The sequence below is a fragment of the Typopeltis vanoorti genome, chromosome 18, assembly GCF_054136105.1.
Source record: "Typopeltis vanoorti isolate ZY-2024b chromosome 18, IOZ_Tvanoo_1.0, whole genome shotgun sequence".
NCBI lineage: Eukaryota > Metazoa > Arthropoda > Arachnida > Uropygi > Thelyphonidae > Typopeltis > Typopeltis vanoorti.
In genome coordinates this window covers 98,868,756-98,888,658 of record NC_143566.1, presented here as the reverse complement: position 1 = coordinate 98,888,658, position 19,903 = coordinate 98,868,756, and the positions used below count along the sequence as shown (strand labels likewise).

Here is a 19,903-nt window from a genome sequence, read left to right as displayed (position 1 = left end):
AATTCCACCATAATTCTCACATTCAGTTTTATTTCCCCTTTTTATAGATAAGTACTACTTTACTACGAGAGCTCTTACTCTAATCATCCAGAATGCAAACCTTCGACCAGAACCTCTAAATTATGCAGTATAGACACTTAGAAACTTTCATATTTCCATATTTCATCATTTTTGGTCAGATATTATCTGTTCCAGCTGACTTTCAACATTTCAGATTTGTGATGCTTTTTCTACTTTAAGTATTCATGTTGGAAGTTTAATGGAGATTGACAGCACTAAGAAAGGATTAAAAACAATTTTAATGCTTCCAGTATTTTATCTCAGTCACTGAGACATCTTCAGAGAGTACACCAGCACTTGTAACACACACAAAGGCAACATGATATTGAATGAAAGACATGGATATGTTTTAAAGTCCTATCTAGGTACGTGCTCTCTAAAGGCATTTGTAGGAGGCGATTCCAAAAATGTTGTTTCGTTTTTAAATTTACTGTGATGGAACATGGTGGTTTTTTCCACCGAAGATTCTGGCATCCAATACATGATCAGTGAGACCGGATTGAACATAGTTTTGATTGCAGATATAAGTTTTGTGTTCATCCAACCTTTGAAGAGACAGGTACATCATCCAGTTAGATGAACATACGATGCAAAGCCCACACATGACGATGTGTGCTTTGCGTTATGGGATACTAAGACAATTGATGTGAAGCCATTAGCCTCTATATGCAAGTAGCCTAAGTCGTGAAGATACTTCAGAGGCAAACTGTTTGCTTACACTTGGATAAAAGATTAAACCAAGAATTTAATTTCTTGGCATCTTTAATTTATAGTATAATCAAGTGGAAAAAAAACTTTCAACATTTAAGAGCAAAAGCTGACTTACTTACTAGGGAACTTTCAACATGCTTTCTTCTTTTTCTTGACTGCTTCTTTAACTTCTTGAGTCCACCATGGAGTTTTTGATTTTCTAGCTGAATCAGTCAATGTTTTCTTCAGGATTTGCCACTGAATCTCCAAGATTTGGTTTTCATACTCATTTTTTCTTGAATAATGTTTGTGTATCTACAGTTCACCTCCAACAGCTGCCCAACTTCGATTCATTTTGAAGCTTCCTTACACCCATGTCTTTTCAATAAGAAATTCAATTTTATCCTGATCAACACCGAATGATCACTTTCAATTTCAAATCCTCTATATACTCTTCTGTCCTGAATCAGAAGGAATATTGAGATCAGAAATAATACAGCCAATGAGATTTATTTCTTGCATCTTCTCTCCATGTGAATTTGTGCACATTTTTATGTTGGAATATGGTGTTAGTAATAACTAGTTCATGTCCTGAACAGGAATCCAACAGATATCATTAATATTAGTTTTGCTCTTTTCTCCAACTTTTCTCAAAACATCTAATAATCATTTCCTACTCTGCTGTTTAGATCTTCAACAAGGACCAACTACCTGTCATTTTCATATTAAACCTAATAGTGTAATTTATGTTATTTGCTAAATGACATCGATAAGATTTCAGAGATCAAAGGATCTTATCCTACCCCCCCCCCTGCAAAAAAAAAAAAAAAAAAAAAAAAAAAAAAAAAAAAAAAAAAAAAACTAGCACTGAAACAAATCAGAATAGTGAAATCAACTCCATTCAAGTTTAAGATCTGAAACCAGTACTAGTAAGTAAATGGCATCTTCCATTTAGAAATTTGGATTTTAGAGCAATCTTTCATTTATTTTCTAGTAAATTCTTATAGACTAAAAACCTAAAGAATACACAGAAACTCTGATCTTCAAGAACTTTACAAAATGGATAAAACAGTATGATTTATACAAAAGGGATCAAAATGGGTTTACTAAATCTCAACAGTTTACTGCAATCATGAAAATTCACTAAGCACAGAAGTGCATTTATATTTTAAGGGATGATAAATGAACTTAATTCCAGTAATATTTGCAGTAACAATGTTGAAATATATATCACAAGTATACAGAACATCAAATAATATTCAAGAAAAGTTAATATATATAGTTTAAGGATAACTGCAATGTAGTACACTAATATTACTACTCAGTACTTACTGCTGTTTCAGCTATTTTCTTGCGATCTGTCTGAAAAATAAAACAAGAATTATATATAAATTTATTGATGTACAATCAATTCTCACTACAGCAAAGTTGTAGGGCCCACAGAAACAGTTTGCTATAGTGAATTTCCTTTAGCACAGTACTATAACTGTGGGACTTTTCATTGGCTTGTTATAATAAGAGTCAACTCACTAAAACAAAAATATTAATTTATAAATAAGTATACAAATGAAACAATTATTAAAAATGGTAAGCATGAAAATGATAAACAGTTTACCAATAGAGAGGAGAAAATATTGACTACTCTTAACACTTAATGTCTGGGATTGCTAATTTAAAATATTCATGCTTCTGATGTATTAAAGTAATACAGAAATCTAAAGAAATTGATCAAAAATGCCAATGAGTACAAAAACTTACTGTTTATTTTAATGAGTGTACATTAGAGAAGAATAATCAGCAGCAAAAGAGACTTAATCAATAAAACTGATAAGTGAACCATTAAAGAAAGTTTTATATACTCAGTTATTTTAACCAATGTTGTTATAGCTGATGACTATAACTGAACCTATAACTTTTTCTATGCTTTTTTTTTTCCCCAGCTAATTCTTACATGAATCTTTATAGATAATTTTTTTTTCTCCTCCTGGTAGGAAAAACCCTACAACTCAGAAAAAGTAACCATAAAAATCCACCCCATTCTCTACATACAATACTGGTTAGGGTAAGAAACACAAGATGTCAGTCAGTGGTTATCTGTTGTATTTGCATTGCTGTTCACCAGAATATTCACTCTGTAGTTTTAATGAGAAAGCTGTCACTTAATAAACCATAAATTCAGAAGTTGCATCATGCAGCAAAAGTGCTTTTAATTCTCTCTGTTGGTTCCAGTTACAGAACCACATATTGCTGTTAAAATACAAAAAGAAAAAATGTTTCCCAGAAAGTGAAATTACTTAGTTAATGGTCTTAAATAGTAGTTCATTTAGATATTAATTTTTATGCAATGTACAGAGCATCCCCCCCGCTGAGATGTTAATGTTATTTATATTATATAGGGACACACACACACAATTATATCCCAAAATATAGTATTTTCTTTCTACTTCTTTTTTTTCCTTTTGTAATTTTAAGCTTAAATGAAAGAAACTGTTATGCACGTTCATAGAACAAAGCAGAAAATTGGGAAATCAATATTAGATAATGCAGTTAACCGGCATACTAAACAATGTTTTCTTTTATACATGAATCTAGGATTGTAAATAAAGAGAGATGAGTTTGAGGGCTTACCAGTCTGCTGAAAGATTATTTGTATGAAAAGTGGCAACAGAAGATGTTTTAAAGAAAATCTGAAGAGAATATTTTGAGGGGACATGAGAGAAAAACAAGATGAAATGTTTTTCATGACAACAGATGAGAGGTGTCCACTTAGGGTAGAAAACATTAACGTGCTTCTAATCAGTATGGCTTACATCTGACAGACAGCACTCATTGCCAAACAGAAGTGAAATTATATCCATAACACATAGCATGAAAACCATTTCAAAAAGAAAGAGAGAGAGAGAGAGAGAGAGAGACTTGACACTTGAACACTGCATTATTAATATTACATGGGATATCTCAATGGAGTCAAAGGGTTCATCATGGGACACCTATACTAATCATTATTCATACAATAACTATCATACATTCCTTACATTTATTCCTTGTGAGGCACTCACAACTACCCCTGGCAATCTATTCCACTCATTCACCTCTTCAAGCAAAGAATCTTGTTCCTACATCCTTACTAACCACACTCTTATATAACTTGAGGTGATCCCTTGTCCTCTCCCTACTCATCATATATAGAAAAATTTCTTTTGTCTCAATCTTGTAGAATCTTTTTAATAATTTCTAAGTTTCTAAATCATAATCCCCTTTCTTCTACCTGTTAACTAAACTTTGCAACCCATAAACTTCAATCTATCTTCACAGAGAGCATTCTCCAGGCATGTCACTAACTCAGTCACCACTTCCTAATCCCCCCAAAAAATCCAGGTGATCACTGTGTACAGTAGTCAAACTGCAACAGAATCAGAGCTTTAAAAAGAGGGATGGTAACCTCCATGTCTTTACTTGTCAATGTAAAGTAATCTTTCCAAGTAATCTTTTGATTTATTTTGCCAACTTTTGTAATATGTCCTCTGAATTTAAATCATTTGTCCACGATCATCCCCAAATCCCTTACTTTGTCAATTTCCTGTAATCCAGTACCATCAATATGATACAAAGTATGTAATCTTTTCATTCCAATGTACATATCACCTTTATCAACTATTGCCCTCAACAGTTTTGCTTTACCAGCAAAGACAACTGAATATCCGCTCTCCTTAAATCCTTCCCTATATCAGAGAAAGTTGTTGGAAGTTTTTCCATTTGGTTATAGTATAAATTATATACTTGGTTTAATCCTTTATCCAAGTGTAAGCAAACAAGTTTGTGCCTGAACTATTTTCAGGAGTGGGGCAACTCGTATAAAGAAGCAAATGACTCTACTCTGATGTCTACAAGCTGCCTCCCGCTATCCATGCCACCAACCACATATCCATTCCCATTTGCAACAACTTATGTAATGCATGGTATTCGATCAAATGCTTTTGCTAAGTCTTACAGCATAAATCCTTATCTAATGCTGTAAATTAAAGCTACCAAGATATTATATACTTGGTTTAATCCTCTATCCAAGTGCAAGCAAACAAAGTTTGCACATGAAGTATCTTCAGGACTGGGGCAACTCATATATAGAAGCTGACTTCACATCACTTGCCTTAGTATCCCATAATGCAAAGCACATATCCTTACGGGTATGTATAATGCTATGCATTATGGGAAGGGTCACTATCCAGACCAGTTTCGACCTTTATTGAGGTCTCATCAGTGGGAGCTAGACCCAGAGGTGATCTAAGGTTGAAATAATGCCGAAGTCTTAGTATCGTATCACCTCTCTGTCTGGCTTCCATCGATAAGACCTCAATAAAGGTCGAAACCAGTCTGGGTAGTTACCCTTCCCATAATGCATAGCATTATACATGTCTAGGGCAAATGATGTGAAGTCGTTAACTTCTATATACGAGTTGCCCCAGTACTGAAAATATTTCAGGTGCAAACTTTGTTTGCTTACACTTGGATAAAGGATTAAACCAAGTGTATAATTTCTTTGTAGCTTTAATTTACAGTATAACCAAGTGGAAAAACTTCCAACAACTTATCTAATGCTGTTGTCACTATTATAAAATGCAAGTAAATTACCAAAGTCGACCTACCTTTTACAAAGCCGTGCTACTCCTATAGAGTATCATATCCCTATCCGACCATTCCTGAATTTTACCTTTAACCAACTTTTCAAATACTTTAATCACTACTCCCAAGATGGTAGCTGGTCTGCAATTTGCTACTTCCATCTCAGAGCCTTTATGTAATGGAATTATCTTATCCTCTTTCCACTCCATTGAAACCCTGCCAGAGCTGAGACACTTAGATTAAACTCATTCATCACAAGCACTGCCAGTTCTCTTGCACATTCTCATAGCACAAAGACAAACATAGCATCCAGTCCTGTTGCTATTTTCACACTGATATTTTTCAATATGCTGAGCACCTCCATTCTCACATCTGCAACAATCTCCAGCTCAATAATGTCCTTGCAAAGTGATCATTTAGCAACTCAAATATTTCTTCTGCTTCTCGCACCTTCCTACCAATGACGGTGATTAAAGTTATCCTTTCACAATAATTCTCTCTCTCTCTCTCGTATTTACTGAAAAGCAATTTTGGAATTCCCTTTTCAAAATTTTGGAATTTTGAAAGTGGGAATTCAAAATTGGGAAATTTTGAATTCCCAATTTTGAATTCAAAATTTTGAAAGTGGGAATTTTGAAAGTTGCCCCAGTACTGAAAATATTTCAGTACTGGGGCAACTCGTATATAGAAGCTAATGACTTCACATCATTTGCCTTAGAATCCCATAATGCAAAGCACATATCCTTGGCCTGTTTAGCTAATTTTCTCTCATTATCTGATTTAGCTTTTTTACCACACTGGTCACCATTCATGCCAGAACTTTGTTTTGCAGCTCATGCTTTATATTCTGCTTGTCTATTTCATTCTGACTTGGTTTATCCTCCTGATCCTGGGTATGCAGTCTAATACTGCTTCTCTCAAACAATCCCTGACCACTTACCACACTCACACTACTGACATACTTTCCTTGTAGCTTCCTAAGCTGACATTGCTCCAAGCTACCTCCTAAGTTTTCATAATCACAAGCTTTGTTGAAGTTCAATATAAACCCTTTCTTGTTGGCTGAGAATTCCACAGAACAACACTGCAGGTCACTTTACCTGATCAGAAGTGAAGTTGCTGTTTCTAATGGTATTACCAGAGCCAACACTTCAATCCTGGTCCTCCACCACATGCGTTTCATTTAATTATTCCTTACTGTATAAATTCTATTTTCAACTTGCCATGTGCCGTTTCATCCTTTCAAATTTATATCCCCACAGATCTTAAAAGTCCCCCATAAATGCTTCATATGCACTCATTGTGCCAATTTGCTGTTGCGTGGCATCCACATATGCCTCTGGATCACAGGTCTATAGCAGCAATCAGCAACATATTTTATCTTATTGGCCTTTATCTCACACCAGACAGTCTTAGATGAACCATCTCCCTGAGATCTAAAGTTCTCATTAATTTCTGTTTTTATTGTTAATCACATTAACAATAAAATATTATTAATGATAGCCAAAGGGCTATCATTAATAATAATAATATTATTAATAATAATAATATCCCATTAAATAATAATAATATTAATAATATTATTAATAATAATAATATCCCATTATTAAAATTAATAATATCCCATTATTAAAATTAATAATATCCCACCAATGTCTTATTCCCTCCATCCTCTCTGAAAATACAATATCCCTTCCATTCTATTTCTGTAACTAAATCATTCTCTGTCGATGAAGTCTCACTGATCACTTTTGGCCATGTCAAGCCTACCAATGCCAGAAACTCCTCTCTTTTATTTCTGATACTTCTCGTATTCGTGCACATGCATTTCCTCTAGGTATTTTTTTCCTGACACTAAGAGTCTGTTTTGCTAACCTTTCCCTGTTCAAGTAACTATTCCACTTGAGATCAGCTCTGCTCACACGTTCCTGAATTCTAATATCAAGTTCTTCCTAATAGCTTCATTTTTAATATGTTTCCATCAATGACGCCTAATTCCAATATGTTAATTTTAATGTTTCTATCAATGATGACTCTCCCAATGTTTTCTCACAACTCTGATATCTGTTGTCTTTAGTCTTTGATCACCAGTTTTACTAACTCAACTCTCAGATAAATAGCTTAGATCTGAACAATGTCTTGTATCCTGTACAATTACTGTTTTAGCTAATTTCTCTCTTATTCAATATTATTTAGCTGATTCTGCATGATATGGTTTTTCTTATACTGTCTATTTCCATATCCAATTTTTTGGCTAAACAGCTGAAATGTTTGTTATTCTACATTCAATATGCAGCAGATGTTTTCAAGTGCTCTCCTTATTTTTATACTCTGCCTTTTCATTGCCAATTTTCATACCAAATTTGTTATAGCATTTATTTAATTTAGTTAAGAAATCTTGCAGACTTGAAGGGTAGAACATCATATGCATGAAGTAGGGCTGATATTAATATCTCCAATTTTGATTTCTGGACAAATGCCATTATCCTTCATAATGTGATCCATATAAATTATGAATAACAGTGTAGACAGCATATGTATTTGCCTAACACCTGACTTTATATCAAACCATCTTCCCATTCTCCATTCAGTTCTAAATGCCAACTTACAACCCAAATAAGCTATGTATTGCTTTATGTCTTATTTACACATCATATAACTGTAGTTTTTTTAAAACTTTCTCTTGGCACCTTGTTCATATGCCTTTTCCAGATATACAAAATTTAAATCCAGATCTCTCTTATATATACATGATTTCCCAACTATTCCTTTTAAAGTGAAAATGAGATCATTATTTGGCTTGAATCCAGCTTATTCTCCATAGTTTACCTCCCACAATTATTCTTAGTATGTTAACAAATATGCTTACATAAAACACTCAGTAGAGAAATTCATCTGTAATTTTCACACTGTTTTGTTTCCCTTTTTATAAATGGATACTGTGAGAGCTATATTCCAAAAATCTGGAATCAGACTGAGCCTTCAGAATTATGCACCACAACCACTATAAAACTTTCACACCTGCCATATCTCAGCATTGTTAGTCGAATATCATCTACTCCAAGTAACTTTCCATATTTCAGGTGTTTGATGGCTTATAAGACAAATAAGTCTCACTGTTTAATTTGAATTTATTTGCACACATCATTCTGACTTATACTGCCTGATGAAATAGCAGTTTAATGTTCAATATTATATGCATTCCTTTAATTCTCTCATTATTGCCTAAATATAATGACTAATTTGTTATTTGGAAGAAACTCACCTGTTTTGTTTTTTTATGTTTTGGTAATGCCAATTATACTGACATGATACTTCTCTACTTCTGCCAGTTCTGCTGATAAAACTCAGGCTGATGGGCCTATCTTTAATTCTCCTGATATTGATATTTGACATAAATAGAAGGTTGTGTTTAACTGGAAGAGGTAACAGCCCAGCCATCATGGCCTTTTATCTTGTTGTACTATCACTGTCCTTTGGTTTATGGCAATACAGAATATAAAATGTATAAGGGAATTATCTGCTTCTCTGATCAAGCTGTTTATTTTGAACCTTAGTACTGAGAAGGTGATAATAAAGTAAAAAGAGGCAAAATACTTTAAGTCATGAGTTTCTATCTCTGCTCCATCGTCAGTTTGAAAAAAAAACTGAATGAACATGCTATTCTTCTGTTGCAATGCATGCCTGCTTAGTCAAATACTTCACTTAAAACAAAAACTTAAAATAACAACAAAGCTTCATATGTTTATAGTTGTTCATAACATTGGAAACAGTCAAATAAAAAAATTTGGATAAGATATTTTGGTCATTTTCTGACTGATCCTCACATTACATGTATATATAACTGACATATTTCTTACTATAAGAAATATCATTCAATGAACAACAAAAAATTTACTTTTTTTTTTTTTTTTTTTTAGGTTCACAAGAATACATAAGCATATATTAGATTTTCTCTCTTCGTCTATCTAATGAATAGCAGTATTGAGGATCCTTGTTATAATTTGTCAGGTAAACAATTCAACTTTACTTGAAATCAGACTAATTTTAGTTACAGAATTATAGGAAAATCCAGATATTAAATCGACTGTTTTTATTCATGTTTCTCTTTGACTGATTAAATTAATAAAAAACAAAGGTTATTACTTCACAAAGTTCTCCAATCATATACTGTTTCATTAGTTCCCTAGCATCTGTCGAGTGTCCAATATCTTCGAATGCTTCAGAAGCATCTTTACCTGAAAAGAAATTTGATCAGTAATTCATACTTGATAAAAATAAAACATTAATACATCTATAATTTTTTAAATATCAGTTCAGTAATGTTTTCTACTTACAACTTCTGAGAACTAAATCTTTTTCTTTGTGTAAGTCCACAACTAACAAAGAAAATTACCTTTTTCTGTAATCTGAACTGCTGTAACTCAGTTGATTTGACCACAGTTCAAATTCTATCTAGGAATTTGAACTGTGATGTGAAGAATCTTTTATAAGGACTATTATATTTACGTCTATTTTGCCTGCTTCTGTTTAGGAGTGCCCCTGTTTAAATGTCATTGGCTTTTTTACTCACGGATTCTTAGGGCATTCTAGATGTATATTTACCAATAAATATATGTAGCATAAACGAAGAAAAATTTACACATACCTTTTTATGGGTGTTGTGGCTTTTCTTCTTTCTGCGATGTCCAAACTACTGTGTGTGTGTGGGGGGGGGGGGGGGGGGGGAGTAGGCAATGTGGGAGAATTAAATAGAAATGGAAAAAACCATGAGTAAAAAAGCCAATGACATTTAAACAGGGGCACTCCTAAACAGAAGCAGGCAAAATAGCGTAAAATTCTCCCAGAAATAATATCCATAATTTTATAAGGACTTTTCAATGGAAGATGAGTTAGCCAGTCTCATATGGAAGGAGCAGATTTTTCTCTCCCAGACACACAGGTTGTTGTTGTTCCTCCTCCTGCAAAACTGGCTAGAGAACACAAGCAATTAACAGACAAAGATACATTTGAAGTAGATTAATATGAGGTAGCTACATGAGGCAAACCAATATTCTTTTCTTTTACAATGAATCCTAAGATTATGGAAATGCCATGTAATAGGTTTTTATGCTGAGTAGTTGGACAGTTATTCTATTTGAAAAGAAACTGTTTCATCCATATTCTATCTTATACAGCATAAGGAAATAAACGCGTGTGCATGTGGAATATCTTCAAATGAGATATCCATTATAATTCATATGGATAACCCTCACTTCCCAGACCAGTATCAACCTTTGAGAAGGTATCTGTATATCTTTATGGCTAATTTTGCAACTACTATCATGGAGCCAGCAGAGATAATCTCTTGTAATAAGGAATGGAAAGGTTAAGAACAAGATGCATTTTTTCCTTCAAATCCAAAAGATTGAATGGTTATTCTGAAATTACAGCTGAAGCAACCAAAGCTATGAAGCAAATACATTGTTATTTAGCTGCAAGTGGTTCGGCTAGTTTACTGGTTTTTGTAGGATGACAAATCCAAAGGCACACTGTCATTACTAAATGCATAGAGAGAGAGCTAAAAGAAAGGAATGAGCTACTGTATGACTATTCTAAATTTAGTTTAATCCTTTATCCAAGTGTGAGCAAACAAAGTCTGCATCCGAAAGTATCTTCAGGACTGGGGTAAGGTAGTACAACACCAGGCAACTCGTTGAAAAGGTGGAGCAAGCTAACATCACCCATATCTCAGTATCTCCAATAATGCAAAACACATCTCCTTGTTAGGCCCAAGTGGAGATATCAGGCAGAAGCATTAGCAAGGTCATCTCTACCTATAGGAGTTGCCAAACGGTGTGCCACCTTTTTATTAAATTACTCTAGATTTAGAGAAAGATGTTGGAAGTTTATTTTTCACTTGGTTAGACTATAATAAATTTAGTTTAATCCTTTATCCAAGTGTGAGCAAACAAAGTTTGTGCCTGAAAGTATCTTCAGGACTGGGGTATGGTAGTACAACACCAGGCAACTCGTCGAAAAGGTGGAGCAAGCTAACAATCGCTCCTATCTCAGTATCTCCCATAATGCAAAACACATCTCCTTGTGGATATGTATAATGTTATGCATTAAGGGAAGAAACGCTTAATAGGTTTACATTAACAACTCCTATAGATAGAGATGACCTTGCTAATGAAGAGACCTCAATAAAGGTCGAAACTAGTCTGGGTAGTGGCCCTTCCCTTAATGCATAACATTATACATATCCGCAAGGAGATGTGTTTTGCATTATGGGAGATACTGAGATAGGAGTGATGTTAGCTTGCTCCACCTTTGCAACGAGTTGCCTGGTGTTGTACTACCTTACCCCAGTCCCGAAGATATTTTCAGACGCAAACTTTGTTTGCTCACACTTGGATAAAGGATTAAACTAAATTTATTATAGTCTAACCAAGTGAAAAATAAACTTCCAACAGTATGACTATTCAATGAGTTTAGTGACGGTTCTTTTGTAATTTGTCTAAAAAATAGCAAACAGATTGCAGAAATTGGAAACTTAATATTAAAATAAAGAAATAAATAAAAAATCAAAGCTCTGAAATGGTGTTTCAGAGGCATTAATTCTCCAAACATTTCTTCTGAAAGGACTGTTCAGAATCACTGCCTCAGAGTGAGGCATTGATTCCCAAAATATTTTTATATAACTGGCAGCTCAAAACCTGCTCATGATGTTTAAAGTCCTGCTAGATAACCAAGAACTTTCAGCAGTGAATTTTCAGTCTTATCTACTAAAAGCATGAATGATTTCAAAATTGTTTATGCTTTTAGTAGATAAGACTGAAAAGATATTAAGAAATTATATACTTGGTTTAATCCTTTATCCAAGTGTAAGCAAACAAAGTTTGCATCTGAAGTATTTTCAGGACTGGGGCAACTCGTATATAGACGCTAATGACTTCACATCACTTGCCTTAGTATCCCATAATGCAAAGCACATATCCTTATGTATAATGCTATGCATTATGGGAAGGGACACTACCCAAACCAATTTCTATCTTTATTGAAGTCTCATCAGTGGGAACCAGATACCTAGTCCATATCCTGAACAGAAATCAAGCAGGCACTTTTCCTTTTTATTAAGATTTGTCTTTTTCACAAATTTTCTGATATTTCTATATGCCTGCAATTCATTTCCCACCCTTGATGTCCAGGAAGAAAACAAAAAAGCTGATTATTGTGGGATGTTTTAAAGAGATGGCAAATGAGGAAACAAAAGCTAGTAATATGGAAGTGAAAGGAAGTAGGAATGAGGAAGAATTCAAAAGAAAAGTACAGCAGAACGAGAGGGAACAGAATGAAATTGCTAAAATGCAAGATTTGAAGAAAAAGCTGTTCAAAATGAGAAATGAAATGAGGAATACGCAAAGTGATATTTGATGTTTAGTAGAAACAAATGAAAGAAAAAAGAGAAAAAGAGGTAATGAATAACTCGAGAACAGTAATGCATGGTGATTCCATTATTAGAGATTTGGTAAACGAGAAAGTGCATAATTGCTGCTTTCCCAGTGGGAGAACAAGAAAGATAATTCATGCTTTGGATATGAGGAAGTGAGCAAGAGAGTGGTAGTTGTAGGAACAAATGATTTAGCTAGACATAAAAAGAGTGCAAGGATGGATATCAAGAGGTTAATGAAATATAACAGTATAGTGGGAAAGGTTGTCAGTATGTTCACAAGGTATGACAATGATTTGAGATGGAGAGTGAGATTTATGAATGATATGCTGGAAGAGTATGTGAGGAGAAGAGAGAGTTCAATTTGTAGATGTGTGACATGTATTTGAGGGAAAAATGGATTTGTTACATATGTGACATATTGCATCTGAATGGCATTGGAGTGAGAAATGGAAAAATATGAGATGAGGAGAGTGAAAGGGATGATACTGAAGTACTTGGTAATAAAAACAGTAGTAGTAGTAGTGTGAGATGGAAAGGATAGGCATACAAGAACAAGGAAATGGGGGGAGGGGTGAACAGGGAGACATGGCATAGGGCGAGTTGATGCTGGCAGCAGTAGTGAATTTGTGTATGGGAAAGATCAACATAGGAATGAAATGGACTGGGGTGTGAGGGGAGAGGGATAGTTGTTAAGAAGGGGATAATGGGGTGGGGCAAGGGCTGATGTGATAGGGGGAAATCATTACCAACAGATGGCTGGGTAGGACTAGTTAGAGACCTAAAAGTGAACTGCTGTGTTGCCAATGTTGACAAATGCAGGAGCATCAGAAATAAGCGAGACAACTGTTTCACTGATTGAGTTTATTTGCCCAAAAATTGTGAAATATGGTTGGATGAAGATAATATCTTGACAGAATAGAAATGGAAGAATGCAATGTTATTTGCAAGTACAGAAAGGACAAGAAGTGAAGGAGGGGGGGGGGGGTATTATTGATGATAGTAGGGGAATTATTATTATTATGTAACACCTCCAGGAAGTCCAAAGACTTCACCGAGAGAGGGTACCTACTCTACACCTCTCCGTCACTTCACCAACCGTAATTACCAACATCTACACCAACGCCATCTACCATCGACCACCACCACTAGTATTTTCACAAACAAACAAACATCCACGTCCATAGCGGGATTTGAACCCACAGCCTTGTGGATGGAGAGCGGATACGCTAACCACTCGGCCAACCAGGCTGGCTACATTATGTCCACATAATGTAGACAAGAAAGAGGGAAATACGCATACCAGTCAATGAATTAGAAACCTTGCAGAAATCAGGCTTCCAAATAGGCATGTGGCTGCCAATACCAATCCTCTTCAATTCCCTGTGCATAGTTCAGTGTGATATGGATTGGGAACAGCCTTCATCAAATGCTTTGGTCAACTGCTGCACACGGGAAATTCTGTTTACCTGTAAAAAGCCTTTTCAGACAACAGCAAACTCATTCCTGACAAGACTGTTTTAGGACCACAGTTACACCTCTTAGATAAGCAATGTGAATTATTTTTCCACTCATTAAACACTTGGGATCTGACTAGTTTCTCAAGTACCTTTTGAGAAACCAAGCAGCTCTGCTGTTTTCAAAATTTCAAAGTCTCATTTTCCTTAATTCCAATGTAGCCATCACAACCTAACATCAAAATTAACAATTTTCATTTTGTACAACAGATTTAACACCTCACACAGTACTGGATGCAGATTATACACAGAAAAGGAGATAGCCTGGAAAGAGCGCAATGAATCTGTATAAATTACACACTTTTGGTAGTAGTTTTCTTTTATATGCACAAGTGCAAGCTGAATGACATTCAACTCTTCTGTATAATTACTGCAATCAGGTGGGCGATGGTAATATCAGAAACAGTGGTACAGCCAACACAAGTGTCAGTTCTTGAATCATTGGTATAGATGGGCAAGAAATCTGAGTACTTGATGGCATGTCACTAGATGTCATAAGGGAATGTACCAAGAAGTTTGATCAAGGAATGTTCCATCAACCTTGGCCTACCTGCTTAACAAAGTCATGCAACAGAACAAGTCCCAAAGGAGTGGAAGGAAGGTAAAACTGTTTCAACTTCATAAAGGTGGTGATCAGGATAAGGCTCCAAATTATAAGCCAGTCTGTATATCTGGAGTTGTAGCTATGGTATCAGAGAGGTTGGTGAGAGAAAGGATACAACAAATGTGGATAACATATTCTTTGTGCTTGTCAGCATGGGTTTGTTAAAGGGAGGTCATATTTTACCAACAAGTTGATGAATGTGTTGGGCAAGAGTGAAAATGAATGACTTTCTGAAAAATATTATAACAAGATTATGTTGACATATTTTTAGAAAAAACAATAAAACCAAATAATCACTGGATAATACCTGAGATAATGTGATTAAGGGAGAAGAAAAGACAAGCTAAAGCACATCTCGATAAACTATATAATGACCAAAATAGAATATATTACAGAAGCCTACAAAACCAGCTAGACAGAATGTACCGAAATGCAAAAATAGACTAAATGATGAAGCAGACAAATGTACAGAAGCCTGTTACACTATGACTCCAAATTTCTCTACTCTACAGTTAAAGAGATTACTGAAGACTACATTCATTCACCTCTCACCATGAGATTCACAGGACAAGGTAACTGGAAATATTACAGAAATGGAACACATCTGATAAAACTACTTATCTAATACCTTTAAACATAAAAGCTTTCACTCACATATACTGACCAGTGAGAAAGATACAGCATCCATAATCCTAGAAGAAAAAGTATTCCTTTCACACTTAATCAAAAATGAAATCATCAAAAGTGTCTGGATTTGATGAAATATCCAGAGTTCTATAATAGTGGACCTGATCCAATTAAACAGTTAACAAACTTTTCAATAATATTTTCAGTGGGACTACCCTAATGATTGGGAAATAGGCAAAATCTTACCTGTACATAAAAAAAAAAAGTGATGTTCGAAAATGTAACAATTATAGACCAATTACTCTTCTTTTCACTCATACAAACATTTTTGTAAAAATAATACAGAATCATCTAAATAACATTTACAAACAGCTAATAGAAGAAGAACAAGCTGGCTTTAGAAAAAACAGATCAATAATTGACGATATCTTTACTTCTTCGTAATCTGGTTGAAATCACATGGAACAAGGGGAAGAGACTTTTATTGCTGTTTTTATGGATCTTAAACAAGCAGTTGATTCTGTTGATAGAGGAAAAATTATTCAACAAAGACTATGAAATACTAAGATTTGTTTCAAAGTGAATCAGCATACAAGTGCAGTAGTTAAAATATAAAAATATCAAAACGAAACAAAAACCTTGAAATCAAATGCAGAGTTATGATGCCCACACTCCCCATGCCTTTTAAACATTTCATTTCCATTTCTCAGAACTTGTTAAAAAAGCATTGTCCTCAACAAAAGTAGTAGTAAAAGTTAATGGAAGACCAATCACACATCACATATGCAGATGTAGTAATTATAACAAATCAAATCTCTAATACCATCTTTCAGAATTACAAAAAACCTGCAGAAATTATAATATGATTATAAATTCAAGTAAAACAAAGATAATGAAAATTAGAAGACACTCAGAAGATATACAGATAACACTTAATCAGAAAACCACAGAACAAGTTAATGGTTTTAATTACCTAAGAGCATGCTTGACTTCAAATTTAAATGGCATAGCAACAATAAAACAGATTCTCCATAGCATGGTCATTGATGAATAGACTTAATAAAAATTGGAAAAACAACAACATTCCTAGAACCTAAAAATAAAATTACATGCAAGTATAATACTACCAACAGCTCTCTACAGGGCAGAAATTTGGACCTTAGAGAAAGAAGCAGAGAGGAAACTGTTGGCTTTTGAAATGAAATCCTTCAGGAAAATCATAGAACTCATTGGACAGAACATAAGACTGATGCATAAGTTCTGCAAGATTTGAATATCTGTAACTCAATAATTCTTGACACAGTTAAAAAGCATCAACTCTATTTGTTTGGTCACACCAAGTGAATGAAATCAGGCAGATTTCCATGCATGGTATATGAGGGTAATATGAAGGGTACATGACCCAGGAGAAGACCAAGATTAACATGGTACAAGGCCCTTAGAACTGCAGTGGACTTTCAAAGCTGTTCACACATGAAAGAACTTGCTCTGTACAGAGCATGGTGAAAGACTCTTATACATATGGGACTCAACCTGTTTTGAGGACAAAAGAGAAGAAGATGCATATACAGTTGTATATTTAAATTTTGCAAATGTTTCTGAAAGACTGCCACACCACAAGTTGCTAAACTGAAGCATATGGGATTGTATGATAGATTATTGATATGGATGGGCAAGTGAGTGGCTCACAGACAGGTAGCAAGTTGTGTATGGGGATGCAATATCCCAGAAGAAGTCATGTTGTGCTGCATGGGTCTGTTTCAGCACCACTGTTATTTAATTTGTATATTAATGATATTGGAATGGTTTTAACTGGTGATATACAACTGTTTGCAGATGATGAAAACCTGCCTAGTGATTAGGAATCAAGCAATGTTGTGGCCTTACAGGAATTTAGATTGTATGAGTGGGTAACAGTATGGAACTGACAGTTCAATATTGCCAAGTATGTACTTTGTGAAGAAATTTTGGAGAAAAGATATCTTGGGGTGATGGAGGACAAGGATCTGAAGTTCAGAGATCACACTGAACAAGTTGTGAAGTCATCACCATAGTGATGCAGAGGATCTTAACGTGCAAAAGTAAAGTTCTGGTTCCACTGTATGAGGCCTTGATCAGGCCTCATGGATTACTGTGCATAGATTTGGTCTTAGGATATGCAGACAGAATGGAGATAGAGGGAATATAAGAGACATTTAAATTGGTAAAGAATTGTTACCAGGTTAGTGTGGAAGAAACTTTTCACAGAATGGAAAAACAGGGGTAGAACAAGAGGACATCCCTGGAATTAAAGATACCAAGAAATTATATACTAGGTTCAATCCAATTATCCAAATCTAGGCAAACAAAGTTTGCACCTGAAATATTTTCAGGACTGGGGCAACTCATGATAAAGGTGGTATGACTTCGCATCACTTGCCTTGGTATCCCATAATGCAAAGCACACCTCCTTGCGGATATATATAATGCTATGCATTATGGGAAGGGTCACTACCCAGACTGGTTTTGATCTTTATTGAGGTCTCATCAGTGGGAGCCAGACCCAGAGTCAAGTGATGTGAAGTCATACCACCTTTACCACGAGTTGCCCCAGTCCTGAAAATAAATCAGGCACAAACTTTGTTTGCTTACACTTGGATAATAGGATTAAACCAAGTATATAATTTCTTGGTATCTTTAATTTATAGTATAACCAAGTGGAAAAAATTTCAATGACATCCCTGGAAGCTGTCTAAGGAGGGTGTGAGCAGGGGCATAAGGAGCAGGTTCTTTGCATGGAGAGTGGTTGGTGAGTGTAATGCAGTTACCACTACCTGACACTGTGGTGAATACATGAGTTTAAAAACATGGTTTGATGGGCTTAATGTGTGTAGTTTTTTGACTCATGAAGGTATTGTGTTAATAATAATAAACTGAATAACTAACACCAAATGCAGTACTTCTGCCAGTTCAACTTCTTTTCTATTAATGCTTCTTATGTTGTAGTACCAATCTTCAATTCTGCTGATGCATAGTTCAAATTAGCTTATTCATGAAATGGGAGAGGAAACAAAAAGAATATGTACGCAGAGGATATTCATTTTATTATAGCACATACAAACATGCATGCTTTTTGTTTAGTCACTCCAACATATAGCATATACACTGTTTGGAAAGACGTCAACAGACACCATGTAATAAGTCACATGTTTGTAGTGAGTATAAATTGGAGAAATACAATGCACCAAAGTCACTGCAACTGTGTCCATGCGAAATAGATGTGAAAAAGGAATTGAGGAGGATAGGATGCCATGTTGCAGGCCTATCTGTTCAGCAAGTTGTTGACAAAATGTGCCTTCCCAGGTCAACAATATGTGATACCATACTGAAACAGTCTCATTGACTGTTGATCAATCACGGGGAGTCAACTGCAAGCTACCTGAAGTGGACAACCCACTACACTCACCAAACATAACCATAGAGTGCTGCCAAGCATAATAGGCAAAAATAGTCATTCCTCAGCCGACATGTTGAATGTGGAGTTCCAGGATCGATTGGAACACGAATCAGCACAAAAACATTCAGAACTGAAGCAACAACATGGGTTTTTGTGATAGGACAGGAATATGCAAGCCCCACATTACCCAGACCAACATGCTGCATGTGTCATTTATAGAGGTGCAAAAAAGCATGTACGGTGCAACAGCAAAGATTGGAAAGCTGTATGATGGAGCAATGAATCACAACACACCCTCTACCAAGCAGATTCATGGATGTGGCAGATGCCCAGTGAACATCTCTTACAAGAGTGCATAACCCCAACTGAAATTTCCAGGTGGCAGCATGATGGTATGGTCCTGTTTTGGCCTCAGAAGTGGTACCATGAATATTGAACTATGAGAGGTATCTGAACATTCTGGACAATGCAATGCTTCCTACTTTGTGGTGTTTCTCAGAACTGACCATTGTCTCTTTCAGCAAGACAATGCTGAAAGGCTGCTGTAACTGTGTGGTTTTGGAAATGAAGGTCGCCACACTTGACTATCCTCCATAGAGCTCTGATCTCAACTCTACTGAACATCTCTGGGATGAACTGGAGCATCAGGGGAGGTCAAGAGATGTCTACCCTACAAGAAACATTCAGAACAAAATAGCCAAAAATTTCCTGAGTCATCATACACTTGTGGAAAGTAGTATGCTCGTAGGATTGTTGCAGTCATTGCAGCGAAAGGAGGTTCTATATCTTATTAAGGTGGGTGCAATGGCTGTTTGTTCCTTACACTATGGTCTCCATTAACTTCTTTCCAAGTATATCATCAGAAAGGGAACCACTTTGGCATCCATTATAAAATAAAAATCCTTGTGTAAAAAAAA

At 35.2% G+C, this 19,903-nt stretch overlaps 1 protein-coding gene across 1 annotated transcript in view; it reads right to left on the bottom strand.

Annotated features, from left to right (window-relative positions):
- Positions 1 to 19,903, bottom strand: part of LOC150096981 (cytochrome b5-like) — a 110,925-nt gene that overhangs the window by 35,977 nt on the left and 55,045 nt on the right. The window contains exons 3-4 of the mRNA XM_090408153.1: positions 9,517 to 9,608; positions 2,083 to 2,112 (exon numbers count right to left, since the gene is read on the bottom strand). Of these exons, the coding sequence (XP_090264279.1) occupies positions 2,083 to 2,112; positions 9,517 to 9,608 (122 nt within the window). The remainder of the gene's footprint in view (positions 1 to 2,082; positions 2,113 to 9,516; positions 9,609 to 19,903) is intronic.